The following is a 23076-nucleotide window of genomic DNA, read 5'->3' as shown; positions in this document are numbered from 1 at the left end:
TGTAAAAGATTGTACAAGTGTAATAATTCATCTGTAAACCTAAAAATGTACAGCCAATTTTGAAAGAAATGTACCCTAGCTCAGAAAAATGTTATTGAATAGGTTAATGCTGTTGTAATGAAAAGCTTCTTTTAATTAAAAAAAATAAATAAAAAAGAAAAAAAAAGTAGCCATTCATTTTATGGAAGTCTTTTATAGATAATGAGTCTCAACTTTCAGAGAAAACTATCTTATTTTGTTTCTACCATTGCTTTTCCTTCTTAATTGCTCAGGGCTTTAGGGCTGTGAGGACACAAGCAAGGACAATCTCTTCCGAGTGGCCTATTCCACCAGTTCAAGAATGCCACATGGCTCTGGTTCATATAATCACACTCTCCATATGAGTTGTGTTCACTGTATAGGCAGTTTTGGTTGAGTTCAGGGGTGTCCAGACTCTAGCACAATAGTAATTACAATGTCCAAATAGTAATAGGAAAATGTGTGATCATCACTGATGGAAATGTACTGTGTGTTGGGTACCATGCTAACCTTCATGTGAAAAAAAATTCCTATTAGCTAGGCAGTGATACTTTCTGGTTTTACTGATAAGGAAAATGAGTCATGAAGTTATCATTTGCCAGTGGTAACATAGCCAGAATTCGGCAAAGTCAGGATTTGAACCCAGACTATTGTTTGTAAAGTCCTTAACCATTAGAATGTCCAGCACTTTCCAGTAAAATCTAAAGGCAGACAAAGAGGGGAGGTAACGGCATAAAGGCCGCCTGATAGGAGGGAGGTTTCCAGATAAATCCTTTTTATTATTTTGGCCAACTTATTATATATATATTATATATATATATATATGAGGTACAATGAGATGTTTTGACTTGTGTCTACTTTGGGTTGTCTAAACCTTTTGGAAAATTTCCTCTATATTTCCTCAGAAGCAAAGTTCCTAGCTTGATTGACAAGCAGTACTTGCAATTTCACAGAATCTGCCCCTCAAGATCTGCCCCTCAAGAGCCCCAGCAAAATGTCACAGCAGCCTTTGGAGTACACACGTTTGCTAGTTTTCTTCTTTAGTAAAGCCGGGTACAGCTTGAAGATGAGTTTATACACATAGGAGATGTTTGCTTCATCAAATGTGCCCTTTCGGCCTGTTGCTTTGTACAATAATTTACCTGAAAGTCCTTGATGCTACTTTCTGCGTCAGTAGTTCTTGTTAAAACAACTGCTCTTTATAATTAAACGTCTTGACATCACATTCTTATCTTTAACCCTTTGATTCCCTGTAGTGTTCTGACAGTTCTGAACTAGTTCAGTATCAGCTATACTGTATTGCTGTCTCTGAGCACTGATCTAAATCCTCTAGCTTTGGTTGAGATTCTTCAAGAGATGAGGTACAAGCTGGTAGAGCTAGCAGCAGCTGGCTTCTGTTGTAGGACAATCAGCAGCGTGCCTCAATGAGAGCTTTCAGGATGTAGCAGATGGTTCTGATTCACGGAATTGCAAGACTTGACCTTTCCTTCTAGGATTCAGAAGATAAACATGTGATGGTGAAAGCCATCTTTGAACACTGGCTGTAAGTGTATCTTTTAAAATGTCTTCATGTAGAGAGTAATATTTATTACTCATAATTTTATGTCATTATTTTTGTCAATTAAAAATGAAATGAACAGCCTGAAAGATAGCTCAGAGATTAAAGTACTTGCTGTCAGGGCCTCTACCTCGATTCCCTGGCATCTAAACACAGAAGGGGCTGATATGGAGAGTAGTGTCTGCCAAAGCACTGGAAGGGACGGCCGCTCAAGCTCTGCAGGTCTGTTCGGTGAACACATGTCACAGCATTCCTCAGCACAAGAGAGGCACTCACAGGGTGTCTCTGCTTTTGATGAGCACTCAGTTCAGAAGCAAAACTGAGTGAAAACAGTGCTAACTGGAAACTCAGCTGGACAGTGACAGTGTTTGACAGTGTGGTCTGACAAGATGAGTTTTGCTTCACTTCATGCGCACAGTGGGCTGACTGGGTACAGATGTTAGAAGCTTGGCTGACCAGTGCTCCCCAGTATCAGATGCTGGTAAGCAGAGATGTCAAGAAAAAAAATATGAAAAACAGATCTAGAGAGACCGATAGAAAGACAGAACAATGTTCCCTTAGGGGAACATACAAATTCTTCTATAATCCTCTTATATTTCACATGAAAAGTGATGTTTTTCTAGTTTAAATAACTCTGCTTAAGATATGGATCATGATGACTATTTACTATAATTTCCACCAAAATTTAGCAGGGGGTGTGCCTCTTATTTTACCTTGTTTGTGACATCAAGTTGCCAAATCACCCGTGGTTCATTATGGTTCAAATACACTGAACAGTCCACCTGACAGCATCTAGTCAGCAAGATCACCATTTCAGTAAGGATTGCATCAAATTTGATGTCACTTAGGGCAGTCCTGTCATCTGAACAATAGTAAGTCTTCTATGAGCATTGCATATCTTCTTATTTATTTTGTCCTTTTAAATGTTTTTAATGCTGTTTTACAGTTTTCAGTGCACAAGTACTGCACCTCATTAGTTGAATGTGTTTCTGAGTGCTTTAGTCCCTTTGATGACTTCCTAAACAGGATTGTTTTCTTCATTTTCTTTCTTTTTTTGTATTCATCGTTAACACTATGTAAAATGACTTCGCATATTGATTTGTATCTTGCAAATTTGTTTCTTTTGTTATTTCTAATAGTCCTTTAGTAATAGAGTGAAGGTTAGGTTATTGACTTTAGATCTTTTTATTTTCTAATGCAGTCATTTATTGCTATAAATTTCTCTCTAAGGACAGCTTTTGCTGTATCCTAAAACTTTTGGTATGTTGTATTTTCATTTTCATTCATCTCAGTGTATTTTCTAGTTTCTTTGCTATTTTTTCTGTGACACATTGGTTATCTAGGAATATGCTGTTTACATTCCAAATATTTCTACATTTTCCAATTTCTTCTAAGATCTCTAATTTTACTCCATTGTGTTTGGAAAAGATACTTTGTGTAATTTCAGTCTTTTCAGGTTTGTTGAAACCCTTTGTGCCCACTTTATTCACAATTGAGAAGAGTATTGATTCCAATATTGTCAATGCTTCCCATTATCCTTAGAGTAGAACCCAAACTCCTCCTCACTGTCGTGTGAGGTAGATTCCTTCCTGAACTAGCCCTGCCCAGCCACTCTGCCATCATCGCCTTCAACTCTTGTCTTTGTTCTTGCTCAGGAAATATTTCTGACTGACTTACCAATTAAGATAACCTTAATTACTATAATTTCAGAAACAAATGTTTTGATAGGATGTGGAGCAATTGCAATGTATGTTTGTGGAATGTTTTAAAATATATGGAAAAAACTCATATATGAGGGTTCACAGTAACATTGTTCCCAATAGTCAAAAGGTAGAAAAACAAGTATCTATCATCAGACAAATGGGTAAACTGAATACCAGTTCCATGAAATATCACTCAACCATAAAAAGAAGTGACATTCTGAGGTATCATACCGTAGGTGAAACTTGAAAACACTGTTAAGTGACAGAAACCACAAACAACAATCACATAATATTGTGTGATTCTGTTTATATGAAACACATACAATTGTCAAATCCATAACTACAGAAAGCAGTTTAACACCAGCATGGTGGCACACGTCTTCAATCCCAGCACTCCAGAGGCAGAGGCAGGCAGATCTCTGTGAGATTGAGGCCAACCTGGTCTACATATCTAGTTCCAGGTCAACAGGGCTACAAGGAGACCCTGTCTCAAAAAGAAAACAAAAAAGAAAAGAGCACTTTAATGCTTGTTAAGTTCTGGGGGAGGGGAGGGGAGGGATTCCCTAGTGGCCTGGGAGTTTCTCTGTTGGTTATGAAAATGTTCTGAGATAGTTAAGATGGTAACACAACATAGTGAATGTGCCCACAATGTCTCTCTTGGAGAACCTTATGCATATTTATCACAACAAGAAAATCAGAGCTGGCAACACAGAAAATCAGAGCTGGCAACACAGCTCAGTAGATAAAGGAGCTTGCCACCAAGTCTCACAGTTGAAGTTCTGAGTTTGAACCTAGGACTCACATGGTAGAAGGAGAGAACTGACTCCCACAACTTGTCCTCTTACCTCTGCACACATGCCATGGCACACATGTTCACACACATACACATACTATAAAGTAAATAAATGTAAAAAAATTTTTAATAAAAATAATCTTTAAAATATAGATACATGTAGGTAGAAGAACAAACAGAAAATTCTTATTTTGAAATAACATTTCTATCAGTTACTTAAAAAAAAATCAAAGTCTAGAATGAAGAAAATGTGAATGACGAAGGCTTGTTTACATTTTTCCGTTGTCAGAGTGCTTGGTATGAAGTGGCTGAAAAGCCCCAGCTATCTTGATCATTGGCAGGACTCTTGTGGTATATCTGGAATTCATATGCTGAATGTTATCATAGATTTCTTTAACCAGTTTAGATGAACAAGATAAAGCCTATCCTCCAGAATTCTGTTCTTGCCTTGGTTAAGACTGCAAAGCGCTCTTTGTTAGTTTTTTTTTTTTTTTTTAAGAACAAAGAACATGGCTAGAAACAGACTCATCATTGGGTTTTAATTTTGTTTTGTTGGTTGTAATGGTAGAAAATCACAGAAAGCAAGAGATTGAATTGTAGCTTACTTGAAACAAATATAAAAGTAAAAAAGATAAACGATTTTATTGAGAAATACCTTAATATGCCTGAATTATATACTTGTATTCCAGAACTGTTCCTCGAATTGTCTGTGCCAGAAGGTAGTCTTCAGCAAGAGAAAGGACTGACGCTTCCTATTCCGTGCTGTGTCCAAAGTGCTATCTTACATGTCACACACCCAGATCATTATTTTCACATGCTAAACTCTCTGAAGAAAACACAAGGCATTAGTGAGACTCTAAAAATTGATGCCCAGACCCAAAGATAATTCATTCATTTCCCACTTGATCTCTCCATTGTACTAGTCAACACTCACCTAATTACACAGTGTGTACTTTAAAATTAACATCTTAGGAATAAAGATTAGAAGCCATCTGTTGTTTGTGACTGTAGTAAAATTCAGTAGCCTCTTTATTCTTAAGGATAAAGCTGGTTAAATTTGTGAAGTCATACTTGTATTTTAGGTAAATTGTAAATTAGGCCAGACCACATTGTATATACTAGCTCATTAAGTAGAACATATTTGCCTGTACAAAATTTGAACACTTTACACTACAGTATACATACATGTTTTACTCTGAATAATCAGAAAGAGTGTAACATATTGTCAGAAAAATTTAAAAGCATAAGTTGGGGCTAGAAAGATGACTCAGTGTTTAAAATGCTTGCTACACAAGCAACAAGCTTGAGGACCAGTGTTCGGATCCCCAGAACCCAGGTAAATACTGGGTAGGCATGGCAGCCCACCTGAAGTTCCACTGGAAAAGTAGACAAAGGATCCCTGGATCAAGCCATGTGGATGAGCTCTGGATTCAACTGAGAGACAGACCCAGCCTCAATGAATACAGTAGAGAGCAACTCAGGAAGACTCCCAGTGTCAACCTCAGAACTCCACATGAACATACACACACACACACACACACACAAGCAAGCGTGTACACACCATATGTGAACATATACAAACATGTGCATTGCTATGACCAAATACCTGACAAGCAGCAGCTCAAGAGAGGAAATGCTTGCTTTGCTCATGGCTCAGGGGAGACAGCTCATCCTGGTGCAGAAGACATGGTAGAGGGACCAGCTCCTGCCAGTGGCAGCACAAGGCTTTTGTTCACATCTCAGTGGATCAGTGCTCAATTAGCTTTCTCCTTTTTCCAAACTTTTTAACCCCAGCCCATGAGAGGGTATGGCTTATAATCAGCGTGGGTCTTCCTCAGTTGCTCCTCTCTGACACACCCTCTCTGAAACACAGACAGACCCCACATTGTGCCCCACTAATAATGCCCTATGTTGAGTTCAGATGCATCCATACAAGTAGAGACAGCCAATGGCTGTGGCGTGTGCAAAGCTGGGATTCGGAAAAGCCCTCAGGATAGTGAAGTTCAGTTACCTGCTTCTTCTCAGTCTTTAGGCCAAGCTTCTCTCTGTGGGGAATAAACAAGTCACAGAGGGACCACAGCAGTTCCCTACAGCCCAAATGCCCAGTATCTGGGGGCTCCACATGACTTTGTTTTCCCCGGAAGGAATGCTCAGCACTTCAACCCCACGGGGGCCTCAAGGTCTACAGAAGAAGCCACTGCTTCATCTGCCCTGGGAGGAAACAGATTCAGAGAGGGAAAAGGTTTTGTTGACCACAAGAGTGGAAAGTGGAGGGATTTCCAGATTTTGGACCCCAGGGCCTGAACAGGGCCCTTTGTTTGGAAGGTCTCTGGGATAAAGGAATAATCTTTTGTTCGACAGGTTTTTAGACATCAAGCACAGGGATGTTAGAGAGAGACAGGTAGGTGGTGAATAGAAAGTGGGCTCTGATGGCTGGGACACCCATGCTGGTCCAGACATGAGCCCAGAGCTTCCAGCAGCTTCTCTTTCTAATAGGGCCCTTTTCTCCCTCAGATATCCCCTCTTCCTGCCTCAGGGACACTCAGCCATTGTTTCCCATATCATCACTGCCACCCCTATTGCAGACTCCAGGGTCCCTGTGAGCTGAGGTGCTGAGCACTCACTTTTCGCAGGACTAACCAGTCTGTGTGGAACCCGTTTCTGTGAAAAGTGGGCTGTTGCACCCTCCACCAAGTCTTGGAATAACTCTTCCCCTGGCTGTTTCTTCCCACAGAAGTGTGCCAGGCTTTACAAAAACAGACACAAAACTGTGTTTCTCCTAATTTTACGTGCTAATTTGGCAAATTTCCTTGCATTCAGTCTGCTTAGTGACATAAGGATGGGAAATGTAGCTGTGTAGGTGGAATTCATCTTTGATGGGTGGTACTGGGTGCCACGAGGCAGCAGAAGAGTTTGGTTAGTTTGTTGTAGTGGCCCATCCTTTGAGGAATTCTCAGCCACATCTCAATGAAAGCCTTAAGAGAGAAGCTATTTCACATAGCTTCACATGTGATTTCAAATCACATCCTCTACCCCTTCTTTTTGTAATTTTTTTGAAGTAAAAAGCATTATAAGAAAATAATGGAAATAAGAAAATGGGTTTTTAAATCAAGAACTTGTGTGAAGGAGTTTTGAAACTGTTCTAAGAATCAGCTACTGCTGAGCTCTGGCTCCTGGGGCTTCCACACTCTCAGTATTGCTGTGTAAGACAAAGGAAGCTGAGAACAGCACCATTCCTATGAAAGCTGTGGCTTGCTGTGAGTGTTGCCTTAGATATGCTTGTACAAACCAGAATCAGAGCCCTGCCCACCCTCACTGGGACTCTGAGGGAGCTAGTGTCACCCAAGTGCCTCATCTCACAGCCATGTCCAAGACTGACAGATACAGCTGTGTGGGGTTTGTAGTTGCTGTTGTTCATCTTTAGATGCTGTTGCCTGGAAACATAAGAAGGGTCACTTTGAGTGCAGTTTTCTTTAAAACTGATACCACTGTGATAAATTGGTATCATTGGAATCATAGTGAAAGTGCCTTGTCTTGGAAGGAAGGATATCTCTCGAGACTTTTAGGTTTGGAGAAAATAAATCCTAAATTGCAAATTACCAAATCAAAAATAAGATCCTCACTTTGGGGACCTTTAAGCTTATTTATAAGTTAGAAACAGTTCGTTCTATGTTAAGGTAAATCAGTTAACTAATACATTTTGCAGATATTTTATTTATTCATTTATTTATTTATTGAGATTTGGTCTAACTAGGTAGCCCAGTCTGGCCTTAAATTCAAGAATTTCTTATCTCAGCCTCTAAAATGCTGAGATTATGAGGGGGCACCATCATATACCACTGTTTTGGGAAGATTTTAAGCGTTAATAGCACATAACTATAAGAACTCTTTAATCCTATTCTTAGGAGGATTTTCTGAAGATCTCATGCAGTATCAATTGATGAGCTTAAGTTAATTGTCACCATCTAGGACTGTGGGCTCCTCAGCCCCTGGAATGGGTCACTTCTACCTTTGATGACAGCTGCTATGAAGTCCATGGTAGCAGGCCTAGGTCATCTGACCATGGTTTACCTGTTCTCACTCTGAGGTGAGCAAATGTGAGGTTTTGGCCCGCTCCCCTGGGTGGCTGCCTGGGATGTGAGTTCCTGCTCAGCTGTTTGCTTATCACTGTTTGTTAAGCTGGGCCTGCGTTTGTATGCCCTGTGGTGATATCCACTAAAGGGTACACTTCAATATTTCATTTTAACCTCTCTCCAGTGAGGAGTGTCATTTGTTTGACTTGCTGTGTGATGATTATTTAGTGTCCTATTTGATTGTTATAGGTTTTCTATATAGCTATAGGTGGTTAAAATATTTTGTGAATATTGAACATATCCTACCAAGAAATGTCCTTTAAAATGTGTAATTGGCAAATGGCAGGTTAGGGGGCAGCTTGACCAGATGACTCAGTGAGTAAAATATGACATGAAGACCACATTGCACTCTTCTGGGGGTCATGGGTCTGGGGCACCCTCCATGGAGAGGGAAGGACCGGATGGCAGAAGTGGCAGTCGAACCAGGCCAACCTCAGCTCACTTAGGGGAAGAGAAAGTGTGATTGCCCCTCTGTTTGGATTTTATTCCTCCCTGGAATTTCTTTTTTCTCTGATTCATTTGATCCAAGTTAAACAGGACATTCTGTGACTCTGCTGACTATGGATTTCTGATTTCTGTGAGTTTGTTCATCCAGGTACCCGAAGGGTGACTAAGTACTGGCCATCGTCCTTGCAGTAGCTTAGGGTCTCCAGCCCTGGGCACTTTCAGACCCATGCTAAGGACGTCTCCCATGCTGAGTCATATAATCCTCTAAGTGGCCAAATGAACTGATGTCTTAAGGCTCAGCTCAGGGTCCCATGTGAGAGGCTGGTGCAGGCTGTGAAGTTCCAGGATCCTGCTTGACCTCGGGACAGTACTGGGTGTCAGACGGCATTGTATTCTAATCCTACAGTGCTCTGCCTCACCTGCCTCTCCACATAGCAACCTTTTCTTCTGCGTGTAGATAGATATTCTTTGGTAAATGCACAACACAGGCATTAACCACGTTTCCTGCCTCAGAAATTGGGGGCTTACTATTAGGTTTGGGTATGGCCCAACCTCTTCTATTCTCCTAAAGTTGTCCTCTAAAAACATACTTGAGCACAATCTGCTTAAAAATGCAAAACATTCTCATTCCAATTAAGAAATACTGTATACCAACTGAAGGAGTCAGAGAGTGGCACCCCAGACTATGGCACCCTGACATGCTGGTTATTTAACTTAAAGGTGCCTGAGGTCACAGATGCAGGCAAAGGCTTTGCTATGAAGCCCTTTTTCTGCTTGCAGACTTGTCGCATCTAACAGGAACACAGTTGACCTAGGTCCCTCCCTGAGATCCCATTAGCCAGAGAAGATTAAACTTATGTCACAGGAAGGGAAGCAGGGACGTCACTGTAGTCCACAGACTTTGTCACATGATATGTCTGCTCTTTGGAGCCCATGCAGCACCCTAAAAGAATTATTCAAACCACTGTCTGTTAATTACTCAATGCTCCTCAAAAAATGGCCTTCCCCTCCCTTCTTTCTCTCCCTACAAAGACAGGTTTAGTGGTGGAGGCCTGTAATCCCAGACAATTGAGAGGCTGAGGCAGGAGGATTGAAGGTTCAAGGTCTGCATAAGCTACAAAGTGAGTTCAAAGCCAGCTCGGGCAACTTCCTGTGTCAAAATAAAAAGTAAAAAGAGATCTGGGGAGATGGCTCAGTGTTAAAGTATTTTCTGTACAAGCATGAGGAGTTGGATTGCCAGAGTCCATGTAAATGCTAGGTGGGACTGGTGACCCACTAGTTCATAGGAGGTGTAGACGTGGCGGGGAGGGTCCCTGGAGCAAGCTGGCTAGCCAGATTGCTGTATTGCTAAGATCTGGGTCCAATTGAGAGGCTCTTCCTCAATGAATAAGATGGAGCACTATCAAGGAGGATCCCTGATGTCAACCTTGGGCCTCTACACATAGGCACACACACATGCACCCACACATATGCAAACATTCATTTGCACATGAGCACACATATACCCATGAGGGGGAAAAAGAGGACTGGGGCTGTATGCAGCTCAGTGGTAGTGGCTGGGGATGGAGCTCAGTAACAGAGTCCCTGTCTAACATGGCCTCAAAGTTCAGTCCTTAGGACTGAGAAAAAAGGGGGGCCTCTAAAGCCTATGAACCTCTTGAATTACTGGGCACTTCCTTCCTGGATGTCTCGTGCATGTAAATAAACTCCATGCTTTTTTCTCCTGTTAATCTATCTTATGTCAGTGAACCTTCAGCAGACAGGAAAATTTTTAATCACCCAAACATTGTCATGTGCCAAACCCCAGAACGTACAGCGCAGCATTGGAGGTCATGATGGCCAATCCAGCTTTCTGCTGCAGTGGCCGAAGGGCAGATCTGCCACACCATATGCTGAGTGTTGCATGTTCCTCATGTTGGGTCAGGGAGGGGAGAGAGCATACCCAGTACATTTTGGGACACAAGCAGCAGGTGTGACATTAAAGACATCCTCTGAAAAGATTGGGTACTCAGATACTCCAAACCCCTCAGGTTGATTTTCTCCAGTTTTATTTCTGTTGGTAACCTGCAACCTACAGGCTGACTATAACCAAGAATAGCTAGGAATGCAGGCCAGCACGGAATTGTAAACTTACTTAAAACATGATTTTTATTTTATTTTATTTTATTATTTTTGTAACTGGACTGCACAGCTCTCAAATGTGAACCTTGTAGATGACAACAGCAGGTCACAGTGTGATAAGATTGGCCATGCCTAGAAGCATCTTACCTCCAGGGCTGCAGAGTATGTTGATCCATTCCTGCCACTTTCAGGTACCAGTAAAGTCAACCTTGTGAAGATTGCATCCACGGCATCCAGCCCTCGGGACACGGCCTTGGCTGCGGTCATCTGCAGTGCTCTGGCCACTGTGCTGCTGGCCCTGCTCATCCTGTGTGTCATCTACTGCAAGAGACAGTTCATGGAGAAGAAACCCGGCTGCTGTAAGCATCTCCTCTGCTGTCATCCTGCTATATGGGTGAAGTGAGCTTGTTGGCAATGCCACACAAGTGTTCACAAGAGACTTGACTGGGATAAACATCGCCAGCTGTTAGGGACACAGGGCACAGGAAAACAGGTCTCTTCAGGGATGCCAGGGCCTCACAGGAATGCCAACAAAGCTGATGCCCCCAGGCTACACGAGAAAAGTAAAAATTGTTCTACACCCTACATTCTGAGCTTTCTTTAAGAAATTATGTTAAAGTATGTGGGCCTCCGTCTGACAGTCTTCAGCTTACTTCAGCTCAGCTTAAAATTTTTCAGACTTATGATCATATAAAAGCATATCTGTGAAGCTTCTCTGCTTCACTTTCAACAGTATTCAATACATGACATGGCAGATTCAACACTGTTATCAAATGGGCTGGGCTGTAGCTCAGTGGCAGAGCATTTGCCTACCATGTGCAAAGCCCTGAGTTCAATCCCCAGCACACAAAACTGTGCACACATGAGTGTGTGTAATAACATAGGCTTTGTCCTGGATGATTTTGCCCAACTGTAGGCTAATGGAAGTGTTATAGTGAAGGTTAAGCTATGTTACCAGGCTGTGATGACTGGAAGGCTGGGAATATTAAATGGATTGCTACATAACAGCGTTTTCAGTTTATAGTGGATGTCCTGGGGTGAGCTGAGGAGCACCTGAAATAAAAACAATGCTGACTCTCCTTAAAAATACAAATGCAAGGCCTGGGGAAGTGGTTCAGTGGTTAAGAGCACTGACTACTCTTGCAGAGGACCGGGTTCAGTTTCCCAGCTCTCATATGGTGGCTAGCAACCATCCTTAACTATAGTTTCAGGGGATCTGATGCCCTCTTCTGACCTCTTTGGGCATTGCATGACACAGGTGCACTTACACATGTAGGTAAAACACTCATACACATAAAATAAAATAAAAATAATAAATAAGGGGCTGGAGAGATGGCTCTACGGTTAAGAACACTGGTTGTTCTTGCAGAAGACCCAGGTTCAAATGCAGCACCCACATGGCAGCTAACAACTGTCTGTAACTCCTGTTCCAGGGGATCAGATAGCCTCTTCTGTTCTCTGCAGGCATTTCACGACATGGATGCACTTACCTACATGCAGGCAATACATGCATACACATAAAATAAAAATAATAAAATATTTTTAAAGAATAAAATATTTAAAAAATAATGAAAAAATATTTTTTTAAAAAAAAAAAAACACAAAAGCAAGGATGGTACAGACCTCCCCTGTGGATCAGTGTGTTGACTGCAGGCTTCTTTCCTTCCCTCCCTCAGGGTCTCTGCAGTCACAAGACATCCAGTACAATGGCTCTGAACTGTCCTGTTTTGATCAACCTCGGCTCCGCCACTGTGCTCACAGGACGTGCTGTCAGTGTCACCGGGACTCGGCCCAGACCTACAGTGAGTTGGGCCATGATGAGCCATCAGAGGGACCAGGGCTTGCAGAGTGGAACAGTCAGGCAGGGAGGGCACTGCCAAGCCTGGCTCATATGCAGTGGGTGGCAGCGGGTAGCAGCGGGTGGCAGCGGGTGGCAGGCTGGTTTTCCAGTTATAGTTGCTCTGGCTCAGTGACTCTCCACTGCCTCCCTTTGGCATGGGTGCTCTGAGTCTCTTCAGTATTAAAAATAAACAACATAGCAAACATGTCTCATAAGAACTCTGGAACTTTCAGCAACTTTTTAGGCAAGTAGGCTTTTCTTGTTTTGAGTCAGTTTTGCTTACAATCATGCTCACCTGTTGTGTGGAGGAGGGGCTGGTGTCGCTGGTTACCTGGCCAATTCAGACTGAACACTCATGTGTCTGTCTCAGTGACTTCTGTAAGGAAGACGGAGGTCCTAAATTTCTGATCTGTCTGTGAGTGCAGTGCCTTCAACAGCATGAGTCATCTCTCAAATACTCTCCACCTGCTTTAGGCTACACACATCCCAGGAAGGTTGACCTGTCCTGTTGGAACTGTCCATCTCCTCTTCAGGATATTGTAGAATGGAGTGTTTTGGTTCCATATTACATACATGGAAAAAGAAGATTTCATCCTTATTCCCCTCCTCCTCACTCCCCCATCCCCCCCCCCTCCCCTTCCCTCTCCCTCCCCCTCCCTTTTCTCTCCCTCTTTTCTCTCCTTCTTCCTTGACAAGGTCTCATTATAGCTGGCCTCGCTCAAATCCTTTGTCCTCTTGCCTCAGCCTGCTTGACACTGATTAGTAGCTGTGCCTCTGCATTTGGCATTCATTTTTAATTTTTTAAAATATTTTTGAGATGGGGTCTCCCTGTAGCCACAGCTTGCCTGGAACTCACTATGTAGACCAGGCTGACCTCGATCTCACAGAGATCTGCAACCCCCCTCCTCCCCGGTCCCAGCAATGGCATTAAAGGCATGTACCACCACACCCAGCTTGACGTTCATTTTTTAAAAAGGAGATATTAGCCTTGGGGCTGGAGAGGTGGCTCAGCAGCTAAGAACACTGATTGCTCTTCCAGAGGACCTGGGTTCAGTTCCCAGAATCCACACGGCAGTTAACAACCATCCATAACTGTAGTTCTGGGGATGCAAAACCAAAAATCAAGAAAAAGTCAAAAATATTCCTCATGGAGAATCTAGAAGCACACACAAACTTCCATACATATGTGTGGTTAATTTCTTTTTCTATTTTTATTTTTATTTTTGTTTTGAGGTAGGTTCTCAATAAGTTACCCAGGCTGGCCCTGAACCTTGGATCTGACTGCCTCAGCCTCCCAAGTAACTGGGAATATGGGCCTGCATCAGTGGGCCCAGCTTAGAGACATAATTTCTTCAAGTCTTTTTCTCTATGCACGTGTATCTTTATGTTTTTGCTTTGGCATGCTTATAACCTTGTAAAAAACACAATTATATGCATGTGCATGTAGACTGCATGCAAAGGCCATTCACCAAATACTTACAATCAGGGAAAATTTATTTCCAAATTATGTATCTAATCTATCTTTTTACCTTTAATTTTTGTTTCAGTAAGCTTATATTCTACGTATGTATGTATACTACTTTAGTGAACATAGTGGTTTGTAAGCTGAGCACACACATCTACTTATTCCCTAATTTCATCTCTGGTAATAAAAACACATGTGCATGCATGTACTGAGAAAAAAGGCTTCTAACATCTCAATGCCCTTGTCTGTCTCATCAGACCACTCAGCCTTTAAGTCATACTGTTTCTCCTATCTCAAGCAGCTCACAGTTGTCCTTCCACACTCCTTCTCCTAGATGGCATCAGAACCCCTTGTCACTTTCTGTTGTGACACAATGCACCCAGTGCTCACATCTGACCGTTTTAAGTGAGTGGTGCATCGGCAGCAAGTGCACCTCCACTGTTCTGTGCCCATCGCCACCACCCATCTCAGAATGCTTTCATTATCCCATGTGGAAACTGCCCCCCCTTGCTGTACACAATCCTCCCTCTCCCGTCCCTCAAACTTGACAGCTCCCAGTCCGCATGTGCTCTGTGAGGCTGACTGCTCTTGAGATCTCACAGAAGCAGTTCATCAGCTTTAGACATAGGAAAGGCGAACTTTGTATCCTTCTACCAAATAGCCACCCAAAAGGGATCAGCTCGATTTCCGGGAGGAACAGGCTGAACTGGTATGAATGAGAACGTTCTCTAGGACAGTCCCATGCCTCATGCTGTGCTGCCTTCCCCAGGGCCTGTTCATCTGATCCCATCCCTGTGCTGCGAGGAAGCTGCCCGGGCTGCCCTAGGCTGTGGGCTGCATTCTACTGCCACCCTTCAGGAGAGGTAACTGGTCACTAGTCAACAATGTCATATCCCCTTTACAGCTGTGTATCCTAATGACTTACCAGCTTTTGTGTTAAACTTATAGGGATGCCACTTCTTAAATATTACCCCTGACTGCCAATCTGAGGGGACAGACTCCCCACAGGGATCATGGAGCTCTCTCAAGTTTGCTCACAACCAGTACAACTCTCTGATACCTTTCTCGTCATGCATTTTATTTTTGTCTTATATTCATGACTTCTGTCATCTGTAATATTTCACATGTCATATTCTGGTGACATGTTCTCCAGCCCCCCAGCACAGAAATTCTGACTTCGTATGTTAGTTATGTCATCCATAGGACTTAAAATTACAGCTGAAATTCTGTTTTGTAGTAGTGCTTTTTGTCACCACAGAATACTTACAAATCTTTTAAATGTATGTTCAGAAACACAGCTCCAGTGGGGGCCACAACACCAGCTTTCTTCGGGTCCCTTTCCCATTCTGTCTGCGGTGAGTTTTCTGATGCCTGGCCCTTGATGCAGAATTCTGTGGGAGCTGATGTCTCTTTTTGTGACTCTTATCCTGAACTCACTGGAGAAGACACAAATTCTCTGAATCCAGAAAATGAAAGTTTGACATCTCTGGATTCCAGCGGTGGTCAGGATTTGGCAGGTACAACTGCTCCAGCTCCTTCTGGGAACTTTGCAGAAACTACTGATTCACCTCGATATTGCAGTACAGTCCGGGAGCCAATTCTCACTCTGGACACTCAAAGAACTCCAAGCCAAGGAGGTCAGGAGTTGAACCTGATTACTCCCACGTCCCTCCAGGTAAAGCCATGATAAGTTTCGATGTGAACTTGGTCTGTGCTAGAAAAGAGGGCTCCAAGTACTGTTCCCACTGTGAAATTTGGGGAGGCTGATGCAGTGTAGCAATCTTTCATCATTTCTTACATCACAGAAGAATATTTCAAAGTAAATTTCACTTCCTTTTTTAAACAAACAGAACTACTTTTTGAAAGCACAGAGGACAGCTGTACTCTTGTCTTAAATCTGACTGTTCAGGGCCATGTACTTCCCTGATAGGTGGGCTAGCTACAGAACCACCTGGCCATCTTTACTGACCTCCCCTATTCTGGGATGACCCTCAGCTCGGTATTTCAGGGCACTTCCATTCACTGTCAGGTTATTTAGAACTGAGGTGGAAAGTTCCTCCTCCCTCTCACACTCCTCATTACAGTTGCCTTCTCAACTGCTCTATTGATCAATTGACTAATTCATTAATCCGGTTAGAAGCAGACTGGTGGTTGTGATCTGGGCCCAGGTATGGGGAAGGGTCTTCCTAGGCAGATGAGGTTCAAATTGGGCTTGGGCTTGGGAGTGGTGAGTGCAGAGGTGGAGGCTTCCTGCAGCCCACAAAGCTGGGAAGAGCTCAGGAGAACTGGTCCTGTCTCTGCCTTCTCTGGGCTGATTTTTGCCTTCATGCCTGTCAACATTTCTTCAGATGGACATGCATGTATTGCTACTGTACATTCTAGAATGAGATTTACCTTGAGTACAAAAAGGCAGAGTTCCAGAACCCATAGAACTTGCTTGATGTGAACACCTTTGCTCTCATTGTGGGGTCCTCACCTGGACTGTGAGTGCTGAGCAAGCACTAAAAATACTACATATGCTCCAGAATGGGGCCTCTGCTTCCAAGAGATGTGGAATCCATAGCTAACCAATTATACTACACTCTTAGCCTGAAGTCAAAGGGCCATGCAGAAGAGGGCATCTGATCCCTGCAGCTGGAGTCACTGGAGGTTGTGAGCTACCCAATGTGGGTGCTAGGAATGCCTATTCTCTGTAAGAGCCGCAAGCGCTCTTAACTGATGAGACATCTCTCCGACTTAGAAGTGCGTTGTTTATAATCAGTGTAAAGGCTACATACTTATGTAATCTGTCATGCTTTTTTTTCTTTTTAACTACAAAGAAGTTTTTTAGAGAATTTATGGGGAATTCCATAGGCAAAACATTTGTTGGCTTTGGGAGAGAAAAAAAAAAAAAAACATTGATTTTGGTCTCCAAATTGGAGAAATAGAGACAAGATGTGGGAAGGGAGGGAAAACAAACAAATTCAATAGTTAAAAAGCATAAACTGCACAGTTTGAACTCCGCAGCTGGGGAAGATTGCTTACTGATCTTGTTTTGTGACATCTCATAAGTTGTATAACTTGGATGACAATAAAAAGAAAAGATATATAATCTCTAGATAATTTAGATCATTCTAAGAATAAGAATCTAGATTCACAAAAGGAACCATTAAAATGTAAACCATTTCAATTCTCCCACCCCCTTACAACTAGAAATAAAACTAACATTTTGAGCCCATTTTAAGAGAATGTCTTCCAGATTCTGAAAAGTACTTTCTCTTGGGTTTCATGTGTCAAATGTGTGACCTGTAGTGTTCTGAAGGTGCATCTGCATCAGCCAAGTGTTTAACTCAGCTAGTATTGCTTTCTGTAGGCTACTGAGTTCTAAAAAATAATTCACATTTCCTTCTAACAGGCTCATTTTCCAAGGTGCAGAACACATTTGTTTTTCATAAAAAATTTTCTATCAAGTTAGATGTGGTAGTGCACTCTTGTAATTCTAGCACCCAGGAGGCTGAAGCAGGAGCATCACCATAAGTTGGAGGATAGCCTTGGGTACATAGTGAGTTCAAAGTTAGCCTGGGCTACATAGCAAGACCCTATCTTTTAAAAAGCAAATAAAATAAAATAAAATAAAATAATCTGATTTTAGCAGCTGATTTTTTTAAAATTTTTATTTATTGTTTATATTTTATGTGTATGTGTGTATTACCTGCATGTAGGTCAGTGCACCCGTGTTGTGTAATGCCTGCAGAGGTCAGAAGAGGCTATTGGATTCCCTGGGACTGGAGTTACAGACAGTTTAGTGCCATGTGGGTGCTGGGATTCGAACCCAGGTCTTCTGCAAGAACAACCAGTGTTCTTAACTGCTGAGCCATCTCTCCAGCCCCAGCAGCTGATTATTAATAATCAAAGCACAGAGCATCTAGATAATTCTGTCCAGCCCTCAAGTTCATGACAGGTTAGCTTTGTTCCATAGCACAGGCTCATTTGAAGTTCAGAAAGAATCCTACCCTGCTCCAGAGCAGTTACAGGCCTTCAGGTCTGTGGTATTTCCTTGGGGTGAGGCTGTGACTCCCAAAGCATGATGCATTTATTTGCAAAGCCTGTGTTCTTACACGCCAGTTTTCTTGTGCCTGCTTTAAGACCTCCCAGAATCTGATGGTGATTTCACAGTCTGGATGAATATACAGGCATGAGAGCTGAGCCGCCTATAGTCTCCATGAGTCCATTAGATCACACGGTCCTTGTGCCCATCTGCAGAACCAACGGATGTGGGGCATTGTTTGCTGAGATATGTGGGAAAAGGAAGCTAGCCCATTGGCTTAGAGGAAAGCTTTTCTTGGTGCTTTTAAAAATATTTATTTTTAGCCGGGAGTGGCGGCACAAGCCTTTAATCCCAGCACTTGGGAGGCAGAGGCATGTGGATCTCTGTGAGTTCAAGGCCAGCCTGGTCTACATAGTGAGTTCCAGGACAACTGGGGTTGCAGGGAGACCCTGTCTCAAAAAGACCAGAAAAAAAAAATTATTTTTAGCCGGGCATGGTGGTGCATGCCTTTAATCTTCACACTTGGGAGGCACAGGCAGGTGGATCTCTGTGAAATCGAGGCCAGTGTGGTTTCCATAGCAAGTTCCTGGCCAACTATAGGGAGACCCTGTCTCAAAAAGGTCAAAATAATTGTATTTATCATTACGAGGAAGCATGTGTGGAGGTCAGAGGACATGTGCGGAGGGGTTCCATGGATCAGACTCATCGAGAGACAAGCACTTTTACCTACTGAGCTATCATCTCACTGGCCCTCTTGATGTGCTTTTTAAAGCATCATTTAATATGTCCACATGTGGGTCAGAGAAATGGCCAAGCCTGACAACCCAAGTTTAATCACTGAATTCACATGATGGAGGGAGAGAATTCTTTCAAGTTGTCCTCGTATCTTCTTCATACATGTGCCATGGCAACACACATCCCCAGTAAATAATAAATACATAAATGGGAGAAGGGGTGGACGTGGTGGCGCACGCCTTTAATCGCTGCACTCAGGAGGCAGAGATAGGTGGAGCTCTATGAGTTCAAGTCCAGCCTGGTCTATATAGTGAGTTCCAGGTCAGCTGAGGCTACAAGGAGACCCTGTCTCAAAAAGACATAAATAAATAAATAAATAAATTAATTAATTAATTAATTAATTAATAAATAGAAAAGGCTGTCAATAGGAAAGAAGAAAAAAGATCTGAGAGGACAAGTAGTTTTCCAATCTGTTGGAATCTGCATTTTCCATATTGACAAAATGAGGTGACCTGCATCCTGCAGTGGTCACCATGTTTGTGATTATAGCATCAATTTATCAGCTTATTTGATAAAAATGTCTCCTAGGATTCATACAGACTTGGGAAGTGCCCATTTCTAGATTACCTCTTTAACTAGAAAAAATTTTCCCTACGTTTACCTGTGTTACCAATATGACTTACTAATGAACAAGTTACAGAAGGGTTATCGAATAAAATAAGGTTCCAGCAACATTCAGCAGCCAATATCTGGTTCCTCTCTGAAGAGAGGTCCTTCCCGTGCTAAGTCAAGTGGCTCCACTTTGCTGAGGGTATTTGTCTCAAAAAAGACTATGAATATTCCAGGGAGACCATTAAGAGTAATGTCAGTCCCTCACTCTTTCCAAGTGCTTTCCAGTCGCTGAGCTGGCAGCTAAAGAATGACAACTCATTGGTCACCTTCATTCCTTGAATGACCCTAAAATGTTCACTTGCAAATCCTTCAGGAAGCACAACACAGAAACAACAGCTTTGAATGCTGGAATGAGGTGGAAAATCAACAAAAGACCTGTTTCCTAAGTTACTGTGATTATTATGGGTTATATTATCATCTTCTAAGTACTCAGGACATAATGAATAACTGAGTTGTTACAAAGCCTTTATTATTTTCTCAGAGGACTAAGTACCAGGATATTTGAATGCTGTGAATGCTACTGTTAATAGCTATGCATAATCATTTTTAAAATGGCAGCGTAGCAGCTTTAGCTTTTAAGGAAATGCTTTTCAAGTTTTCCCTCTGTTGCTGTTTTAGGACGCCTGAAGACCATCTTCCTGCAGTGGAGCTGTGGGTCTGGAAACTCCTATGTTGAGGCTTACAGACTGAGAGTCTATGGCTTTTGGAAGCAAAAATAAATGTGAACCAAATTGGCAGCGTTTCCAGCCTTTCAACCAGTCGCTCTTGAGCCAGACCAGCTGTAAGCTGAAACCTCACCAAGAAGCAAGAAAAGACTGTCAGTGGCCTGGGGACTCCACTTCTTCCACAAACAAGAAGCTTAGCTAAGGACAACTTGAGGGACTGACCCTGGTGGAATGTGCAGCCTGTGAGACTGTGGACACACAGCAGAACCCAGCCTGACAAATATCATTACCCAAGACCAGTGACCCAGCATGTATAGACATTCTCCTTCAAAAATAACCCCTCTGATCCTGTAGATGATGATGCTCAGTGTCCTTTACCTACACAATATTTTACCCACTAGAACTGTCTCTAAGCCTAAAGAAGACCTGAGCCTCAGCACAAAGCAAGGGATGGCTTGTTTGCACCTCATTTTCGGCCATAGGACTTCATTAAGCAGGATTGATTTGGTCTCTTGTCTGACCCTACATGATCAGATCTCATCTCTTTTAGCCCCTTACTGTTGCTCTGTTCCATGTGCACTTAAAAAAGAAATAGACTGTTGAGCATCAGTGTGATAGAATGTACTCAGATATTGTTTTTGGAATTATCCTGCCTAAATCAGGGTCATTTACTCTGTCTGTCCCAGGAAATTGTTATCTTCTGACACCTCCCCACCATGGTTTTCTCTCTTTGCAAGCAAGATACGAATAGAATTTAACGAGTCCTCCCTCTTCCTGTAGCCTTTTCTCCATCTGTAATTATAGCTTCCAGTCTGTGTCTTCTGGCTTGTCTGTGTCTACTGCTCCTCAAGACTTCAGTTCTTTTACCTGAAATAGGAAGTTGGAGTATTCCATGGTAGTGCATATCTGCTTTCCAGTCTCCCCTGTGCCAGTTGTAACTGATTGGTCCATTTGTTTCTTTGTTTCCTAAACTTTGGTAGTTCCTAACCCTTCAGAGAAGTGGCTTTAGGAAACTCAAAAAACATCCAGGATTTAACCACAAGACATCCGTGATGATATAAGCTGAGCTCCCTTGAGCGGCCTCCTCCTCATTCACATGTGTGCGCCATTATTTGCAATCCAATCGTCTCTGTTATGACAGAGGGATGATCAAAGCCAGCAGGGTTGTGTTCCTTTGTGTAACCCGAATATATTTTCCACATGTCGAGCCCTGATGGACTTCAAAGACAGACACTGTTGAAAAAAGCCAGGCTGATGGAAGTGAGACTTCGACCCCAAATCCTGACATACCACTTTCGATCAGTAGAGAAATGCTTAGGGTTGAAAATCAGTTTTATTTGATACTGCATTTGAAAAATTCTAGGTTTGTATCATCAAAATGAAGACATCTTACCACCAGCCACTTAGAAACATACAATAATGTTTTCCATTTTACAGTCTTTGTAAACACAAGAAAAATGCAACTTAACATTTCACATTTTAGAACATCACACAAGGCTGAGTTGAGAAGCTGGAGCCCGGACAGCAAGGGCCTGAACTGAGAAGCACCTCGAAGGTGGGCATGGCACCACCCTCACAGGACAAGCTCAAGGACAAGATTGACACAAGGGTTTCCAAAGCAACCAGGTCAGGAAATGTGTCTTCTATCATGACTATATGGAGTATATTTTGAAATGTGGGTCTTTCTACTTTAAAGTATTACTGTCAATGTTATTTAGTTTAAGCACTGTTGTCTGTCTTAGAAGATAAAGAACAGGAAAAGGAAGGGAAAGAAATCACTGCTTTTAAGATAGTTTGAATCAGTTTAGGTTGCATCATTTCTGTTTCATACTAGAATTTGTAACATTGTAAATTACCATTTCTGATAAAAAGTTTTGTAATACTTTCTAAAACTTGTGAATAAAATTGATACTTGTTATTCTTATTTACATATCAAGGTAAGAAAATGATTTTGTGGTTGTAGGTATGTTTTCCTTGCTGGAAGTACATATAAATGTTATATATCACAGAGGGTCACAGCTCTCATTGTGAATGTCACACAGAGTCACTGTGTCACACAGTCATTGTGAGTGCCACACAGAGTCATTGTGAGTGTCACAGTCATTATGAAGGTCATAAAAGTCATTTTGAGGGCACACAAGTTCATTCCGAGTTTCACATCAGGTCATTTTATCACACAGAGACATTTTGAGTGTCACAGAGTCCTTGTGAGGTCACAGAAGGTCATTGTGTCACACAAGGTCACTGTGATAGCACACAAGATCATTCTGAATGTCAAACGGTCATTGTGAAGGCACACAAACCGTTGTGAGTGGCACAAGTCATTGTGTCATACAAGGTCATTGTGTCACTGTCTCCCAATTGGCTGGTTCCTCCACTGGGCGGGGACTGACATGGAGTGGGAACTAGAAAGGGAAGCTGGGAGCCATCTTGGGATGGAAGCTGGGAGCCCCTGGTAGAGTGTGTGATGTAGGAAATTCGCAGCCAACACAGCAACTCAAAGACAGAATGCACTGACTGGCTCCTACAGACCCCAGGCTAGGTCGCTGGCCGCGGAGGTGTGAACGAATGCTAGTGGGGGACTATGGGCATGGCACGGTCTGATAAGATGGGCTCTGAGTCATGACGGTGTGGGGCTAGGCACTGGGTACTCATTCCTTTGTAAGTTAATAAACTCACATAAAATATGTTATATGGTTTGTCTGATAGCGCAGGAGACCCAGAGAGAATTCAGGTCACAGTCACACAGCCATTGTGAATGTCAGACAGAGTCATTGTGTCACATAGCCATTCTGAGGTCACAAAAGTCATTTTGAGTGTCACATAGAGTCATTGTGAGTGTCACTCAAGTCAATCTAAGTGTCACATGGAGTGTGACTCTGAATCATTCTGGGAGCAT

At 42.4% G+C, this 23076-nt stretch overlaps 1 protein-coding gene across 2 annotated transcripts in view; it reads left to right on the top strand.

Moving 5' to 3' along the window:
• Tnfrsf19 (TNF receptor superfamily member 19) overlaps window positions 1-21406 on the top strand; it is a 96891-nt gene extending 75485 nt beyond the window's left edge. For both annotated transcript variants that reach the window (XM_008825001.3, XM_008825002.3), the window contains exons 6-10: window positions 10965-11132; window positions 12450-12575; window positions 14848-14941; window positions 15369-15753; window positions 20131-21406. In XM_008825001.3, the coding sequence (XP_008823223.1) occupies window positions 10965-11132; window positions 12450-12575; window positions 14848-14941; window positions 15369-15753; window positions 20131-20139 (782 nt within the window). In that variant the 3' untranslated portion in view covers window positions 20140-21406. The remainder of the gene's footprint in view (window positions 1-10964; window positions 11133-12449; window positions 12576-14847; window positions 14942-15368; window positions 15754-20130) is intronic.
• The last annotated feature ends 1670 nt before the right edge of the window (window positions 21407-23076 follow it).

Source organism: Nannospalax galili, unplaced genomic scaffold (assembly GCF_000622305.1).
Source record: "Nannospalax galili isolate Female #2095 unplaced genomic scaffold, S.galili_v1.0 scaffold488, whole genome shotgun sequence".
NCBI lineage: Eukaryota > Metazoa > Chordata > Mammalia > Rodentia > Spalacidae > Nannospalax > Nannospalax galili.
Note: the sequence above shows the minus strand (reverse complement) of the source record. Positions and strands in the feature narration are given on the sequence as shown.